Here is an 18,519-nt window from a genome sequence, read left to right as displayed (position 1 = left end):
CTGAGGGGCTGAACTACTTAGTGAAAAGCCCTACAGAGACGAACATGTCATAATTGGCTCCTGAATCAGCAAAAATGATTATTCCTCTCCTGCTTATCAGTACCTAGCACTGGGGAAGGGAGCAGCAACTTGCCTTTATGCAGTAACTTGTGGCTCAAGCTAATGATCAGGAAGTTGAAGACCTGGGACTCATGCCTGCTTCTAAGTCTTGAATCACGAGGCTACAGGATTGTAAAATGCTTTTTACCACCCTCACTGCACCTTGACCTCATGCAGAAGAGAATGGAAAATTCATAGGATCAGCAACAAGTGAAATTTATAGAAGTTTTGATTCCAGTAAGAAGTGGATTCCTATGTCAGAGAAGAACCATAGATTATGAGCTCTGTTTCCAATGTTCATTACATATTTTATTTAATGATACTGAGGCGGATATTGAAGAAAGAGTCCCTAGAGCAGAAACTCATTCTGCTCTAAATGAATTGTTACAGTTGGAAAGCAAACCACTGTTCAGCTCCCCTATCCTGACAATGGCATGTGACTCTGCAAATTCCAGGCTCCTTCAGATGATTATATCATCTCTGTGGGATCATAACAAATGTGCTTTTATCTGTAAATCCTGTCTCCAAAATCAGCCTCTGAAAATGTCCAGTGAAGTGCAGAGGAACAGAAAGAACAGAGAGCTGAGAGAGCTGTCAGAGTACTGATCACATCTTAGAGTACTGATCACAATGCAAATGGCCTTTATCCAAAAGCCACTGAGTTGAATAAAACTTCTCCCACTCATTATTCCTCTTGATTATTAAACCCCAGCAATTCAAGGCCCAGCAAAGTGATGCATATCTAAGATATGAATTCAGATAGAACATTTGCATATGAATTTGAACATCTCCTTTTAGGATATGCTTCGATAGAGCACAATTATACAGCCTGGAAGAAATTAATTGTGCCACTTATAAAAGGCCAAAGAATAGATTGACAAAAAAAATCCATTGATTACAAAAGGTCTAAATTGCAAATCTCTCTAAGTGTTCATCACTATTCTCTGTCAGAGGCTGCAACTGCCTGCTTTCTGCTGTGAAGAGCACCAAGTTCAATTTGCACACCTTTCAGATTTAAAATGTTATTTACAAGGATTAAATTCTCAAAAACCCAAATAATTTCACTGTAATTTCTGAATCAGCATAGTCTCATTAACCCAGCAGGAGAAATCAAGTGGGACAAACACAGAACTTCTTTTCTCTGTCAAGTAATACAGCAAAGTCAGGAGAAAAATGTCCTACCTCACATATCACATAGCTGAACATATAGAATTTTTTGAGACATAAGCAAATGAGCTAATAGTAATTTTATTGTAAACACAATATTTTTAGCATATGAAGCAAAATACTCATAGGAAGAAATAATATGTTTATTAATACAGATTTTATATTTGAAAAAAATATATAGTCTTTTGAAAGTCAAGTCCACCTTCAGGTCTGAAACCAAAGTCTTTTCACTGTTTGCAGAGTAACAGTTCTGAACAAACCCTTGCACCACTTTCCACAAAGCAAAACTGGGAAAAAGGTCTACTCTTTCCCAACTCTCATTATTTAAATTTAAAAAAAAAACCACAAAAAAATACCCAAAAAACCCCTAAGAATCAATTACACTTTAGGATGAAGTATATAATGCATAAACTGTCAATGAATGTAAAAGAAAATCATGTAGTACTTCAACACTTAGAAATAGAAGAACTGCAGCAGTTACAGGCTTGTGCACCTTCCCAGCATCTCTTACCTGCCATTTTCTGTTATCTGCCCCACTCCCTCTCATTGAAACTTAGGAACCCTTGGATCTTCGTTAAGTAATATTTCTTCCATATGGTTCTCTACAATTAGCTTTATGTATCCCAGTAATGTTTCTTTGTTATCCTCTGAATCCACTGTGATAGACTGGGCATTAACATTAAGAGAATTCTCCTGGATTTCCGCAAATTTTTTCTCATTTTTTATTTACACTTCTATAAGTCTCTGGGTTTTTTCACCTTAGCCAATACCTATTTCAAGCTGTAGTGGAAAAGCAAAGATATAGATGTTCCTTGGTGACTTTTAGAGCTATTTTATAAGTGCACAGAAATTAAACAAAATTTATTTTAAGGATAGAACTTTTCTTCCCAAGGTTTTCAAGCTTGTCTTCTTCTGATAGCCTTTCAAGATGTTAAGTCTGCATTTCCTGCCACAAGATTTGCCAAGGAATCTGATATAATTGCAATGTGATTGTGACATATTACAGGATCAGAAGGATAAACTGATCCTCATGGATAAGCCAAAAAGTTTGAAAAACACTACACTACAATATTTGTGTAATCCTTCATGCCAAATTTGTGAAGACCACTGAGAATGACATTGAGCTAGTTCAAGTTTTTTAACATGTTGGACTGGAAGCTTGAAAATGGAACTGGTGTTTATTTGTTTCTAGGTTTGAGGGTTCATTTTCACCAGATAGTTGCAACCTCTACCTGTCTCTTTGGTATTCATTAATATTTACCCATTTAACAGATTTCTTTTATCCTCAAAGATTGCTGCCAGGAAAAGTAATCATCTGATTTCAGGTTTTTGAAAAGCTGAATGGCCTGTATTTTTTCCCTCTTCCATACATCCTTTTCCTTCCCCGTGACTGATTCATCATCACATACAGGCTGCCCAAGTGTTGTCTTGCTTTCAGAAGGTTTCTTGACTTGGTGGTCTTCCTGACTATTATCCATCTTCACACTGGATTTTAGGCTGTGGAAGCAATAGTCCCCAACCTGGCAAAGGAAAACCGGCTCAGTGCTGTCAGGGTTTAACACCACCAAGTTACCTTCTGACAAAGGCTGCTTTCTAGGAATACTATTTTTCTTCTTCAAGACAGACAAAGAAATCTTTGTGGGCTTTGAATGTTGATGGTGACCTTCAGGCACAATAAGATAGTCACCAAAGGTATTCAGGTGCAATTCAGGAGATGAGGTTGGTGCTTGGCCTGAAACTGGGATCATGATGCCAGTTTTCCCCAGAGAAGACTCATGGCAAGAGTGGTCACTGGGAGGCTGGGGCTGCTGTGAACCACAGGGTGATTCCTCAGCAGGGACGAGTGGAGGATGACTGGAGGTACTGGCTGATGGCAGTAACAGGCTATCCGTGGTGATGTACTCCAAGGGGCACTGTTGAGGAGACACTGTTGAGGTACAGCTGAGAGCCTTTGGAGAGCTCTGCTTCTGTGTTCCCTTGTTGGTGCCTTCTCCACAGGCTGGTGAGGCCTGTGAGACTTCTTCCTTATCATTGAGGTGCTGCATCATTTTCTGCTGATCTGGGAGCACATCCTTTGGAGAAACTGCTTCTGTCTGTTCTTGTCTCTGTGGGGTCTGGGGAGAGTCTTCCCTTGGGAGAGTTACATACTGAAGGGAAACTGATTTTGTACTGAGTCCCACAGGGTCCATTTCCAGGGTCTGGTGTATATCAGGGTGAGAGGACACCACTGGACTGTACAAGTATGGACCATTGAAAGCAAAGCAAGGGATTGCTGTGTGGGAAGCAATACTTGCATCAGCGCTGTTTTTCCTTGAAATGGGAAAGGAATGACCAGCTCTCTGACTTGAGCAGGCAACTGGGGCATGCTTTGACTTATTTAAAGCATGGTATGAGTTCTGTAGGTCTGGTGTAACATCTGTCTTCTTAGTCTGCCCTTCAAGACACTCTGCCAAAGTCTTCGCCTGCCTGAATGTGGGAAAGTTAAAAGTTGCTCCTGAGAGACATTATTGTTTTAAGCACAAAACATAAACTGATCTTAGTTGACAACACACATAGCTACACACAGGCTTAGAAAAAAAATTCTTGCAGATGTAGTTATCCCTGTAGTAAAAAATTTAATCTCCCCCTCAAAAGCAACTTGTATAGGATTTTTTGTGACAGAACATTTGGTTATATTCTGCCATGATGCAGTGAGGTCTTAGGGACCATCAACAGTGTCATTACCATCTGCTGTTCACTCACCTCTCCACAACTTGAAGGAAGCTAGCCTGCTCCATCTTCTCTGAAAGGTTGTATTTGTTGAAGTCTAGCTGGTTGCTTGTTGGCCAACTTCTCAAATGTCCTTTCTGAAAATGAAAAAGCAGACATGACCAAAGAGCAGCATCTCACTGGCAGTAGAATCAGGAATTGTACATTCCCTGTGGACAAAAAAAAACCAAATAGCAGAGCCTACAGCACCTGGTAACAGGGATACTACTTCACTAATGCAACTCAAAGGTATGTTCTCCTCTCCAGAAGATGGTTTCTTCAAATCCATATTGCCTTACCACTGACCTAACTACAAGAACTCAGTGAGATAACTAGAAAAGATGCCCTCCTAAACTTGTTATTTGTAAATCGACGACCTAAGGTATTTGACAGAAGGTGGTTTTCTTGGCCAAAGTGATCATGATTGAGTGATTGAGTTTAAAATTTTCAGAGTAATGGGAAAAAGGAAAAAGGAACAGTAGAGTTGCTACTCTGGTCTTCAAGAGAGCAAACTTCAAGCTGTTCAGGGAGCTACTTGGCAGTGTCCCCTGGGAACCTGCTTTTGAGAGTTGGTGAGTCCACAAATGCTGGGCAGGTTTTAAGAACCCCCTTTTAAAAGCACAAGAGCAGGAAATTTTAAAGTACAGAAAATTTTTCTACATTGATTTTAAATCACAGTTGTGCTGACAAGAGCAGCACAAAGAAGTCTGCTAAATATAAGAGCACTGTTAAGTTGAGTAGGACCAGAACTCCTAAAAACAAGTAATAGATAAATGAAGATCTCTGTTCATTGTGGACTAGAAAACAAGAGCTATTAAGACTATTGAAAGTCCTGAAAAAGAAAGGGAAATAATGAATCCTTCAAAGAATAGTTCCCTCTTACCCCCAGGTAGCCCTGGATCAGGAGACTCTTGCTGGGGTTTGGAATTTTTTCCTCCCACATTTTCTTCTTCCTGCAGCAAGAACACAGTTTTCAAGATTTGCTACTCAATTTTGCTGCTACCTGAAAAGGCTGTACCACATTCACCATGCTGCTCAGCACAGCAGGGCACGACCGAGGCAGTGCCACAGCATCACCCAACTCTCTGCCCTGCACAGCCATGCACAAGGCTGCCCACCAAGGCCCATCTCCAGAGAGACCTCTCTCCTGGGGGGCAAGAAGTGCCTCAGACTTCATGCCAACCACATGGGCTGCTAAGTCTCCATGTTGCAATGCACGCCTACCTGAGGAAATACGTATAGCTGCAATAAGCAGCTATCAGAAAAGCGATTATGAGAGCTGGCAGAGTCAATGGGAGAACCACAGGTGACAGAACTGAAACAGAGAAAAAAGAGAAAGCTATCCACCTGCAGAGTGACTGTTTCCTGCAACAGGTTTTTCATTCTGGCCACTATTCCTGGAATTTGATGTGTGGAGGAACAAGATTGTTATGGACAAGTTCATCGGTTAATACAGTGGGAGCAGTTAATGCATTTAAAGTTGTAATAAGTTAATTATGTCATTAAATCATTGTTAAATGTTAAACACTTGTATCCCAACTGTTAACCCCCTTACACACACCTTAGTTGTACCCCCTTACCGTACCTATACCCTCATTACGTCCATTGGGTATTGCCTCCGCTGCTTCCCAAAATGGCAACCGGAACATTCCCAGGAAATATGCAAATTAAGAAAAGCTCCAGAAAATCCAACCAAAGGCCCTAGAAACGATGAGCCAACCTAAAATTTGAACAACTAAGCAACTACACCTACCAGCAAGAAGTCCCTCTACTCCACCAACGTGGTCTTAAGTGTCACCATAACCTAAGTAGAACTGAGGAAGAGTGAGGACCCCAGCCGACAAGCCAAAAGACATCTTCCTAGGCATGCCCGTGAGGACAGAAGCCCCAGTTCTACTGTGGAGCAAAACTGTTCACCTCCTCTTCTGCATTGCCAAAGGGAGCAGCGGCGGTCTGCGCGACCCCTCAGGCCCCCACCCAGAGCTGGTCGCTTTAATAAAGGCATTCAAAAGAAACTGGCCTCCTTGCCCATTTATATCAGCATCATAGGGCCTTCAAACTGCTGGAAAACCCTCCAAAGTGGGACAGGCCAAATGTGACCTGAACAGCGTACTGACCAAAGGAGTTGTTTCCTTTACTGATTCACTTCTTAGCTTCTGCTGACATCAGAATTAAATATTTAAAGCTAATAAAAATATGGTTATGAACCTTACTCCACCATGAACAACAGGCATGGCTTCAGACATCTTAAGTCTGCTTGACTCAGCACAGTTCTGAGAAAATGGGGTCTCAGAGGTTTTCTAAGAGCTCTCCCTGCTAACAGCCACAACAGCAGACAAATTTCTTCCCAAATACATGCATCAAAATTTGCCCACAGTATAACCACTACAATCTTCCTCAGGACAAATAATTCAAGATCTTATTACTTTGGGCAAATGACTGTATGATAGCAGACATTCTGCCTTTAAGTCCATAAACAGCAAAAAAACATGTAAGGGTCTTATCTCTAGCAGACTCCACTGTGTGTTTTACACAACCTTATAGTCACTCTGCAAATATAAAAAGCTGGTGGCTTATCTTCTATCTTCTTAAAATATCAGGCTCTTTAGTCACTGACAGCAGAATGGACTACTGGAATCAGAAAATAATTATAATCTTTTGGGCAGGATGTCTTTGCGTCATTCTCCACATGAAAAACTTTATGGTTACTTGTACTCACCTTATGAAGGCAAGTAAGAAAGAAGCTTAAAAGGTCATTCACTTCCTTCCCTAGCATTGTTGATGTACCGCAAGGATGCAGGCAGAGCAGCTGCCTTGCTAAGTGACTCCAGCTAGGCCGTGGCTGCACCTCCCTCCAACCCCAGCTGAGAGAATGTGTTACACTGAAGAGCCATCCCAGTCATTAGCAATCCACCAAAACCTGACAGAAACAGCTGCATGAAAAGTACCACTCTCAGTCTTCCAGGTGAACTCCTCACTCCATTCACTCCAAGGTCCCTCATATTCCAGAGGCCTATTCACCCTTGCACGCATTTTCCCCCTATATTCTGTAGATGCTGCCAGCATCTGCAGGGTGAAGATGAAGGGAGGTTCATCATTGCTGATATTTAACACCTGGTTAGTCTGGGGAGAGGGGAAGAGCACAAATGACAGAGGTAAGAATAATTGTCTTTCCATTTGACCAGCAAAGAAATATCCATGACTCTTGCACTTTATAAGTTACCTTTTCATATCGATTGTTTTCCCAGTACTTGACTTGGTATCTCTGTGTTATGGAGCTGTAATTCAAACGGTGTTTTTTCCACCTTAGTTCATACTCTTGGTTCTCTGTGGCTGTTACTGACACATTTGCGGGTGGCAGCACCTGAACTGAAATAACACTGAATGTCTCAGAGCACTTACCATCCTACTGGTCCAGTCCTCTCTTTCCACACTGTGAATCATTTCCAGGGACTGAAAACAAGGTTGTTTTGTGCAATGTAAAATGGCTCAGCTTTTTAACACTTCTTAACTCTGCATTTTCTAGTCAAATATAACATTATTAACATTATATAACAGTATTAAATAACAGAAAATTCATACCCATGAATACTGAGAGCACTCCCTGTGTACAGAAAAGCAACAAAGCAATAATTGAAATACCTGTACTTGTCCACCACATTTCCAGAAATTTTCAATTCTCTTGGAGCTACCTCTTGATATTTTCCCCACTGCAGGAGCTGCCCTAGTTTTAGAGTTTGAAAAATCACCCAAATACCTTCAGATACATGTAGGCAGAGATGGCCTACCTCGTGCACCTCACTGGGCAAAGGATTCCTACTTCATCCAGTGTTCCAGGGGCCATTGCACAAACCCACAAGAGCTCACTGACTTCTTGAGAAATCACATAGTGACACGCTCCTACTCGCTACAAACACCTCTCACCACAGTCCCCTGTCACCTGGGACACTCATGAATGTGAATCACAGAGAAGTCAGAGGGATGGCAAATGCTCACTGAGAAGCTCCAGGTCACAACCTGTATTTCTGCACAATGGTTTCCATCACTGTCACCTTCTTCAGAGTAACAAGTGCCACTGATTAACTCCACATCTACACCCCAGAGCTCTGACCATCATGATACAGTCCCCTCTTTCATCAGTGATTGTTTCTTCCACTGCCCACTCACTTTTCCTCAATACCACTGTCCTCAGCCCCACTTACTCAGACAGGCATCTCTTCAAGAAACAAGAAGAAGGAGCAGGAAACAACACAGAACTCACTGTTTTTGTAGGCTTCAATCAGCTTTTCCTCTGTCTTGGCCCGGACAGATACATGGTACTGGCTCTGGCTGCTAGAATTGCTAACAGGGATCTCACAGCTCTGGACCACATATGAGGTGTGGGGCAAAGTCTTCTCATGCACAGGAGAGCACTCCTCTTCTCTGAGGGTAAGAAAGAGGATGAATGGAAATCAGGGGAATGGGACAGGCAGAAACCCTATGGGAGAGGCACAGACTCATTGCCATGGGCAGAGCACATACTCTGATGCTGGGGTGGCCTTGAAGAACAAGCCAAAGAGGACAGAGGTGGTGATCACTTTCTTCACTTCCCAGCTGCACGTCAGACGATCTCCACCACTGAAGAGGCAGCGAAGGTTCCTGGGCTGAAGGCCACCTTCAGAGAACACAAGTGTGAGGTTAGTGACAGGAAAGTTCTGCCTTCTCAGTTTCCAACCCTTCATGGCCCCACTCTATCCCATGCTACCTTCAGGGGTCTTCCATGACACCTCCATGCTCCACTTGCTGTACTGGCCAGAGAAGCTGCTGGCCTGCCCTGGTCTGGCTCGCACACGGGCAACGTAGCTGCTGCCTGGGACAAGGTCCTCACGGCTGAGACTGCAATGGGTGGTGTTGGAGAGCAAGAGCGAGGCAGCTTCCTGATGTTGGGGGACAGGAGGGAGAGGAAGGGACAGAAGAAATTGGGACATTGGGGAATGGAGAGGTGGAGGAAAGACAGGGAAAGAGTGAGAGGAGGAGTTGACTGCCAGGCTGCATCTCCAACAGTCCCACAAGCGTGATGGTCCGTGCATGTGCTGCCATGCAGTGTTTCCTCGCTGCCACACAAGAAGGACTCCAGCGTGTCCTGCAGTAGAACTCAGGAAGGGCAAGGCATGACCACTGCCAGGCACAATCTCCCCCCACAACAAGTAGCAAACTCCAGCAGCTTGCAAAGTCCAGACTATCTTCAGCTCCAGCTACATATGTTCACAGCACTGCTCAGTGCAGAATGGTGTGGGAATCTGGCCAAGACAATTCCCTTAAAATCTAAAGATCGGTCTGACAGGTACAGAACAGAAACATATGCAGATCTAGGGAAATGCTAGGGCAAAGGATATGGACTGCTAAAAGCTTTAAAAAAACAATAAAAAGGAAAACCTAAAACATATTTGTCTCAAAGGGGGAGGAACTTCAAATGTATTTTGCTGTTTTCCCCACATGAACCCATGGCCTCCTATTAGAACGTGATTTAATTTAGTTTAAGAGGGATTCAACTCCAACTCAGATCCAAGTACAATGCTTGGGAGTTTGAGTGGAGAAGAGATATTTGCATTCAGTTCAGGAAAAATGGTATTTCATAGGACAAGTCACTTGCTAAAAGAAAGAGAGCCCCTTCCACCTGACCCAAAACAACACTTGTAGTATCTCTTCACAGTCTCTGAGAATGGAAAGATCATTCATTCACATAACTTTTACCACAAACTTTCAGCTGCCCAGAATGGTGCAGCCCAAACCAGGACAGCTCAGCTCCTCTGCTCTTACCTCCCAGGACTCCCACTCCCGCTTGTAAGTGACTTCATAGTCCAAAATATTGCCCAGCCCCTGGCTTCCATCGGCTGTTTTCCAGGTCAGCAGGAAGTCCCCTGAGGTCATTGAGCTGACTGAGAGGTTTTGAGGTGGGACAGGCTGAACTGGAAGGTGAAGGTACAGTGCATGAGAGGAGATAATGAGGAAATGACACAAAGAGGGGAAGAAAATATCTAGGTAATCTTCCCCATTTCCAGAGTATTTTATCCCTGACAGACGAACTACCTCCTGCTTTACTAGCTCCTGAGATGATACCAAGTCCAGCTGCTCTCAGAAACTTGCCTTCTTTACTCCCTACCCAGCCCTCTCAATGGGGAACTCTTTGGCAGTTTTCACAATGGAAGTGGAGTTCACTTCCAAAGGAACAGCAAATACATTCTCAAAAATCCTTAAAATTCATGGGGATACAAGAAATTGGTATTTAAGCCTTACCATTTCGGAAAAGATCAACATCCAGTTCTGTTTGAAGAACCTTTTTAGGTCTGAAACCATAAATATCATCTACCCCTATTCCAAAATAATTTGTATTCCTGTGGCAGACCCAGTGTACATACACATCTGGAGTTTCATGCAAGTCATTTTCTTTCTGGCGTTTGCAAAACATTTCCTTGTTCTCCCTGTGCACAGAGAAAATAATCCATAAAGATCTGATCCAAAGACCTGTAGTTAGTACAAAATGAAACACCTAACACCAGTTTCATCCCATCCTGTTGTTATAATTCACAAAGGCACTTATATCCTCTTCTCACTGCTCCTATTAGTCCTGGATGGATCAGTTAATACAAGAAAGATTTTTACACCAGAGTTTTGCCTCCCCATTTCAAAGTCACGCAGCAGAATGTTGCAGTACCAGTTAATTTTTGTTACTTTTAGCCTAGTTCTATGTAATCTCATGTTTTTTAGGTAAGAAATAGTATGATGAAAATTAATGCCATGTAAATACACCTCTTACTCAGAGTTAAAGGCTGTAAAATTTCTGATGATCCTAAGCTGCTTGAAGACTTTCATTTTGCAGTACCAGAAAAACACTTAGCAAAAGATTCTCAACCAAAACATACTTCTGTATCCTTAGTAGTTCTGATCTGCCAAGGGACCTCAAGTATTCATTAAAGATTTCATCCACAATGTTAATCATCCTTTCAGATAGCCTTTCTCCAGGCCAAGAAGCATCATGAAAATTTGAAACCATTTTTTAAACTAGGCATGAGAGGACAATCTTTGTGTGGTTGCAGTGGTCTCAGCTGCTGGAGAGATGCGTTGCTTCTTTATGTACCCTGTGGAATTTTGTTTGGGCTTATGGCTTCATGCCCAGTATATTATCTCGTTCCAGTTCAGATGAGAAATATTAAGTTGTGAATATTTAAGGCCAAATACTCTCTTCCAGGATAGGATAGAGTCTTCTAGCCAACTATATGTCAGCAAGCATTATTCAGCACTATTGCTATTTTTGTAAGTTGGGTATTAGCAAGGAAACCAGGGACATTGCTGAAGTATGGATTGGACACTGCAGTATGTGTGTAGTCTTAAGCAAAAGAGTCAGCCCAAAGGGTGTGAGGCCCTGAAGTTATTTCTATCTACTCACTAGCATTACCTTATAGTTTGGGGTTTAGTCAACTACTCTTAATCTATGAGCTGATCTTGTTTAATTGTTGGCCATTTTGATTTCAGCTGTGTGACTGTCCGTGTTTAACGCCTGCTTGTCTGATTAGTTCACCTCAGTTATGTTTCATGATCCACACACTTCATCATGTAACAATGTTTCAGAGAATCCTCCAAAAGTCCAAGGAACTTTATATCATCTTTTCCCAGAAGTATTTAACTTCAAGGTCCTGATCCAAAGTTCTTTAACTGTTTTCATCTGCTTTTAGGTCTATTAAAATCCCTTTGTCTGCAATAAAATCAAGAGTTCTTCCTTTTGCCTTTTCTTCCTGTATTCCCATACTCGAAATAATTTTCTTGTCAATTATTCATCTTTGTCTTCCTCTCTCCCTTAACTATTCCTCCATTTTTGTCCTTTCTTATCCTTGCCAACAATTCAGTCTGGTGATTTGGTTCCCTTCTGAAAAGGAAACAAATGTAACAGAGAGATACTGTCATAAACACACAGTATCTCTAGCAGTAAAACTAATGGCACAGATAGAGAGCTCTCCATCTCATAAATATACAGTCTACACATATTTCTCAAAAGTTATCAAAACCACACTCTCAATGATTCTCCTAAATGAGCAAAATGACAGGGGGAGTGTCTCCTCCCTTTAGGGTTTACATAATACTCACACTTATTCTGACACCTCCCCTAACACAAATTATTAGCAGCCTATATGTCCCATTTACTTCATATCTATGATCCTACAACAAAATTATGGAAAATAATTGTAAAGGTGATGAAAATAACTCCAGTGGCATAGCCTATTGTCGTGGTTTGACACGGAAAGATAATTTTTTCCGGAAGGAAAAGGTCAATTTAGATATTGACCAATTGAAAGTAGACGCCTCTGAGAACACAGAGGGGTTGAAAGCAGAATTCCCAGGGGAACTTGCTCTTTTTGGTTCCGGTCAGCGTGCAGTGCAAACCTCCCCTGCCCAGCCACGAGCTGGGTGGGGGAGGGGAAGCCCCCATGGCCTGAATGGTAGACCGAAAGCCCCAAGGGTGGTGAAAGGACTAGAACCAGGCTGGCCCCTGCAGATGGAAGGGTGGAAGAAATCTGGGATGTCTCCATTTCCCCCTGCCAGAGTTCCTCTCCTGAGAGGGAGGGAGAAAGCCGCGAGGAAGGAGGAGCGGGGGGAGCTGCTGCAAGGTGCCCAGTTGTGTGGGAGTTGCTGGATGTCCGGGCATCGAGCCATCCTGGGAGTTCGGACTTTTAACCCTTCCTTGATAAATGAAAGCTTTGTGAATTTTCCTTTCCCCTCCTCGGTTTGAAAGAGAGGAAGAGGGACACCTTGGACCCTGGGATGGGATGTTGGAAGGAGGAATTCTGGATGGGAGGGGGACAAGGAGTGGCTTTTGGCTGGACTTTTCCATGTTAGCCACAACCTGAACCAAATCTTCTCCTTCAAGAGGGACTGTGTTTTGGGAGGATGCCAGTGAGTCAAGAGACCTGCTTCAGCTGGGAAAAAAGACAAAATTGGAGTGAACAGAGAAAAGGTTGGGGGGTTTGTGGTGGCGCCCCCTTGCCCTGGAAAGGAAAGAGAAGAGAAGAAGATCTCTGTTCTTGAGCCCTCGGCCCCAGGGGAAAATGGGGGGGGACTGTGGTCCCAAACAATGAAAAACAGAACTGTTGTTTCCTCCCCTCTTGGCAGGGCATCCTTGAAAGGAAAAATCCTAAAGGCAGTCTGACCATCCATGCATTGTGGTGAGAGCACTGTGCATGGAAAGGAGAAGGGTCACCATGGCAAACTTTTTCTCCGGGCAGTGCCATGTGTGACATGGAAACACAGGATGTGGAGCTGTGTTTCTTGGGGGGTCTGTGGCACAGGAGAGACTCTATTCCCTCGATGGACTGAGTATCGCTTGTTTGGAGGGTGGAAACCTGATTGGGGTCCAGATTGTGTCTCACTGTGGTTTGTTGGAGTTGGGTGGTGGGGGGGAGGAATGTTTTGCAAGGTTTTCATTTGGATCTTTGTGTGGTTTTTTTTCCCTTCTTTAGTTTTCTCTTTTCTTTTGTAGTGGTAGTTTAATAAAGTTTTTTTCCTGTTATTAAGCTTGGGCCTGCTTTGCTCTATTCTAGATTCCACTTCACAGCATTCAAGGTAGGGATCACATTTTCATGGGGGCACTGGCATTGTGCCAGTGTCAAACCATGACACCTATTCAGTCCTGTCTTCCTAGACGAGGCCTCAGAAGCAGGTGACTTTTGACTCTTTTGCTTAATTCAAAAAGAGAGTGGATGTGCTTTCTAAAAATTTGCCTGCATGTCCCCAGGATTCCAAGTTATGGCCAATTTCCCTTTGGACTTTTATCTAGCTCAGCACATTTCGGGTACTTACATTTCAATATAATCCCTTTGGTAAAGAATCATACCAACAAGGTCATGAGCCTTTGAATGCTCCATCCATGTGCAAGTCACCTGTGAGCTGTAGTCATTGTAGCACTTCAAGCTTTTCATTGGGATACTCTCTGGGAAAGGAATTCAGGCAAAGAAAAGATGCAGTAATTAAAAATATAAATGGTGGGAGATGAGATCACAGAACCCTTCTCTTTGCACCAGACAATCATAGACCCATAGAAATGTTTGGGTTGGAAGGTACCTTAAATATCATGTAGTTCCAACCCTCCTGCCATGGACAGGGACACCTTCCACTGCACTACTTTGCCCAGAGCCCTGTACAATCTGGCCCTGAACATCTCCAGGGATGGAGCCTGACTCCATGAATCTATGTGCAGAGCTGTGACCATTCTGCACATCTCCACAATACAGAATTGTCCAAACCAAGCTACAACTAACAATAATTAAGTGAAATCTTTGTGCCTGCAAGGCATACAGTTCTAGCCAAGGTATCACTTTTCAAACACTGAATATTTCCAAGGATTAGTAGGCACCATGGTAGGCAGACATATGGTGATCATTTCCTCCTTACGTGTTCCTGTGTGAACTTCTTTGCTACTAACTTCCCAGTAAAGTTTATAATGCTAGAAAGATCTATTTAAAAGTGAGATGTTCTGGGATAGCCTTGTTATGACTCAGACAAATGTCCAAACTAATTTGTTGGAACTAGATTTATGAGCTAGAGATGGCCAGACCTCTCATCAAGGACATTTTTTTTAAGTGCACAACTGTGAAGCTGAAAAATACAGACTGCCTCTGGAACATGCACTATGAAGCAAGCTGCTTTCTTATCCTTGCTTATTTTCTCTGAAGGTAATATCCATGCTGCACTATTGGGATATTGCATCTTCAAGTGACAAAGGTACATACATGAGTGTGCTCTCTCAAATAGTATTTCTTGATGAGAGCTATAATCAGCTTGTTTGAGAGGCTTTTTCCAGGCAAAAACCCATCAGAACAAAATGAGGCTGTCTTAGGAGGCTTAAGAGGGACCTTACTTTGATCTTCTACTGAAAACCAGTACAAAGTAAGTTCTACTGCCTTCCTTGTGTAACCAGAGAATGGAGCATCCCACATGGAAAAGGATGTGGAAGTGTGAATGTGGGGCTAAAGCTCCAAATGCCAAGAACCCAGTCTGACCTACACAGTAAGACATTTTGCCTCAGAGACCTCAAAGGAAGAGATCCTGTAATTGATGCTGGGCCAGGAAGCACAACTCCTCCAGCTACTGCAGACATGAGGCATCTGCATTAGAAAAGGTCTATGTCCATGGGGCACAACTCCTGATAACACTCTTTAGGATGGCTATAGGCCTACTTTGGTGTGCTTCCTATTCCCAGCTCTGTCAAACCAAATTAGGGGGCAGGGAGGACAGAGTGTGGGAGGAAAAAGGAAAAGAAAGGAGGAGAGGAGAGGAGAGGAGAGGAGAGGAGAGGAGAGGAGAGGAGAGGAGAGGAGAGGAGAGGAGAGGAGAGGAGAGGAGAGGAGAGGAGAGGAGAGGAGAGGAGAGGAGAGGAGAGGAGAGGAGAGGAGAGGAGAGGAGAGGAGAGGAGAGGAGAGGAGAGGAGAGGAGAGGAGAGGAGAGGAGAGGAGAGGAGAGGAGAGGAGAGGAGAGGAGAGGAGAGGAGAGGAGAGGAGAGGAGAGGAGAGGAGAGGAGAGGAGAGGAGAGGAGAGGAGAGGAGAGGAGAGGAGAGGAGAGGAGAGGAGAGGAGAGGAGAGGAGAGGAGAGGAGAGGAGAGGAGAGGAGAGGAGAGGAGAGGAGAGGAGAGGAGAGGAGAGGAGAGGAGAGGAGAGGAGAGGAGAGGAGAGGAGAGGAGAGGAGAGGAGAGGAGAGGAATATGCTCTCATTGTGTAAGAAAGGAAACACAAGCAATGGATATGGCAAATGGTCTCTTTATTTGTCAGCTATTCCACAAGAAGAAAATCAGGTTATCTGGATTTTTCTCTTGGTAGCCCCCACCACACTTGCGTCCGGCCACAGGTCTCTAGTCCTGTGCATTACCATCTGAATTATGCAGCCCTTAATTTTCCTATGTTTTCACTTATTATCCGGGTGAACCCCTCCTTCCATTCACTCATTATCCAACCAGATTGTTCATCTCATCCATTTATACAGTATTTCAACTGTCCATACCACCAACATACAACTGATTTGGTTGCACATGCACCTGCTACATGATGGTTTTGATCAGGATGTCTGTTTTCTTACAGTTTAGAAAAGAGGAGAAGAAAGCAGAAAAGCAAGCAGAAAAGGAGGAAGAGCATTAGCTGAAAGAAGGAGACAGATTTAAAAAGAAAAGCAATAATGGAAGGATAAAAGAGAATATAAATTTGAATCTCACCTTGAATGGCCTGAACGGCTTGAACACTGAAGACCAAATACAAATACAGCAGCAGGATGAAAATCTCTTCCATGTTCTTGCTGTCCTTGAATTTCAGAGTTTTCATTGCTCATTGGCTACTCTCTTGCCTTGCTTACTGTGGAGCTGTTTGTTTCCGTTTCACATAAAGAGAAGTAAAACTGAATAAGGGAACTTGTTTAAGATCATGTTGACGTGACATTCAGGAAGAACTTCTACTAAGCATGTCACTATTGGACACGAAATGAGTACACAGAAGCTTGATAAGTTTAAAGAAGAAAAAGACACAGTTTTATTCAAATATTTTGTATTTATAGAATTCTAAAGGTGACTGTGGATTGGAGGATGGAATTACCACTTCTCCAACCACACTGGTCTAAAGATTAATTAATCATTTCTCTCTACTCACAGAGAAATATGTAAGCTATTCTATTTATACATGAAATTGTGTGGGAACTTTGACTCTTAAATATGTAAACATTATTAAAAGGTTAAAGAAGTTTTATGAGAATTTTAAAACTTTCAAAAGAACTATAAAAGAAAACTTAACACTTAAAAATCAGGGCAACACAAGCATTTCTTATAGGACAAAATTCAAGTCTTGTCATTGTGTGTTGTTGCAATGCAAGCAAAGAATGAAGTAAATGTACATTTTCAAGGAAGTGCAGGGATTCAGTCAGCTGAGTAGCAACAAGAAAAAAATCCTAATTTGTGATGAGAACTCATCCTTAAAATTAATTCCATTCTTCTACTCTTTATGCTTAAAGCCTTCCTAATGAACCACAACAGTGGTTAATTTCCTTAAAAATAGGATCTCAACAACACAATTCCTAGGAGCTATAGCGGTAGGATCTCCATATTCACTCACTTTGAGAATTTCCTTCAACATACTACTTTTCTCAGTGCCCCCCAAACAAGTTGCAAATTGTAGGCATACTAGAAAAGAAATTAAACTTCCTTGGACTGGAAACAGCTGGCTGAGTCCTTGAATAATCATTGCAGCTAAGGAATCCCTCAGTAACTCACAAGTCCTTGTATGAGAGCAGACTCTGCCATTATGCTTCCCCCAGAAAGGAAGCCATTTCCTTACCTGAATCCAGGGGTGTCTGTGAGGCAGATGATTCAACTTGATGGGTGACTCTCCCTGCCCAGCACCACCCCCCAGCACCAGAATCCTCTGATGCAGATGCCAGCAAACCCACACTTGCCTAGAACTGGAGACAGAAGTATAAACCAACCACAGGATTTTCTTGGCAAGTAAGTCTTCAAAATAACTACTATATCTTCTGTGAACCTCAAATGCCACTTCCAGAGAAGCTGACACCACCCTTTCAAGGAAAGTCCGTGCAATTGGACAAAATAGGAAGCCTGTACTTCCTATTTTAGCCCCCAAAGCACGCACTTAGATGGGACTGTTGGGTTAACTGGGAAAGGGGGGAAAGGAAGTTTATCATTGCCAATCTGTGTGTTAGCAATTACCAGGTCACGAGACTTATGTATTTTAAGAAAGATATAGGACTGACTGAAGCAGATGTAAGAAAGATGAAGAAAGAATTTTCTGGTTTTCACTCCAGTGCTGTTTCTTGCTTTGTTCTAGACTAGACAATCTTCATGGCAGGGATCCCTCTTGTTTGTACTGTACTTTTGTTTGTACATCTGTACTGGGGGAGAGTGAACTACCTTTATCTCTGGAATTCTTTATTTTTAGTAATATTTCTAAGTTTTACCAATTTTAACAACAATTAATAATAAATTGTCAGTACTATAGTACATAGAGTAAACAAAGAAAACTGATGAGAATAGTTGATCTGAAGTTATTCTACATCCAAGGCTGCCTGATCTCTTAATCCAACTATAAAACTAAGCACAGCAGCCTTCAAAAATAAACCTTAGGAAAGTTAGGCAGCCATAAGGGAGAGACATGCTCAAGTTTGTGTTCTCAGGGATAAATTATGGGGGCTCATATGAGTCCCCAGATACAGAGTATAACGGGCAGTCCATGTGTCCTGCACTGCTACTCCTCCTCTCAATCCCCATGGTACTGACCAAAACCACCGTCAGCACAGTTATTCTCTCATCAGAACTGCATCAATAAACAAGCAAAAAACCCCTGAAAAACTATCATGTGAATAAGGGAAACATGCAAAGCAAGACCAAGAATATGGAGAATATCTGGGGTCACTGTGTGTGAGAAGGTGTCCATATAAAACCTGCAAACAGTTAGGGGAATATGTAACTTGGATGGATGGGAAGA

The 18,519-nt window shown here is 42.6% G+C and overlaps 1 protein-coding gene across 1 annotated transcript; it reads right to left on the bottom strand.

Annotated features, from left to right (window-relative positions):
* Nucleotides 1-1,331: 1,331 nt before the first annotated feature.
* Nucleotides 1,332-17,726, bottom strand: CSF2RB (colony stimulating factor 2 receptor subunit beta). Its single transcript, XM_085569188.1, has 14 exons — nucleotides 17,356-17,726; nucleotides 16,248-16,426; nucleotides 13,846-13,975; nucleotides 10,291-10,475; nucleotides 9,814-9,962; nucleotides 8,759-8,930; nucleotides 8,536-8,668; nucleotides 8,276-8,436; nucleotides 7,238-7,383; nucleotides 6,963-7,137; nucleotides 5,239-5,329; nucleotides 4,898-4,967; nucleotides 4,009-4,112; nucleotides 1,332-3,732 (listed from the first exon to the last, which is right to left on the bottom strand). Exons 2-14 carry the CDS (start codon nucleotides 16,351-16,353, stop codon nucleotides 2,532-2,534), a joined length of 2,823 nt encoding a protein of 940 aa, XP_085425314.1. The 5' UTR covers nucleotides 16,354-16,426; nucleotides 17,356-17,726; the 3' UTR covers nucleotides 1,332-2,531.
* Between the last annotated feature and the right edge of the window lie 793 nt (nucleotides 17,727-18,519).

This window comes from Lonchura striata, chromosome 1A (assembly GCF_050655825.1).
Source record: "Lonchura striata isolate lonStrDom1 chromosome 1A, ASM5065582v1, whole genome shotgun sequence".
Classification (NCBI taxonomy): domain Eukaryota; kingdom Metazoa; phylum Chordata; class Aves; order Passeriformes; family Estrildidae; genus Lonchura; species Lonchura striata.
Note: the sequence above shows the minus strand (reverse complement) of the source record. Positions and strands in the feature narration are given on the sequence as shown.

Coding starts and splice junctions, on each gene's coding strand:
- CSF2RB (XM_085569188.1), bottom strand. CDS start 16,353: ATGAAAACTCTGAAATTCAAGGACAGCAAGAACATGGAAGAGATTTTC. Junction 4,113..4,897: donor TGATCCAGGGCTACCTGGGG/GTAAGAGGGAAC, acceptor TTTCATTTTCAG/AAAGGACATTTGAGAAGTTG. Junction 3,733..4,008: donor TTCCTTCAAGTTGTGGAGAG/GTGAGTGAACAG, acceptor TCCCACATTCAG/GCAGGCGAAGACTTTGGCAG.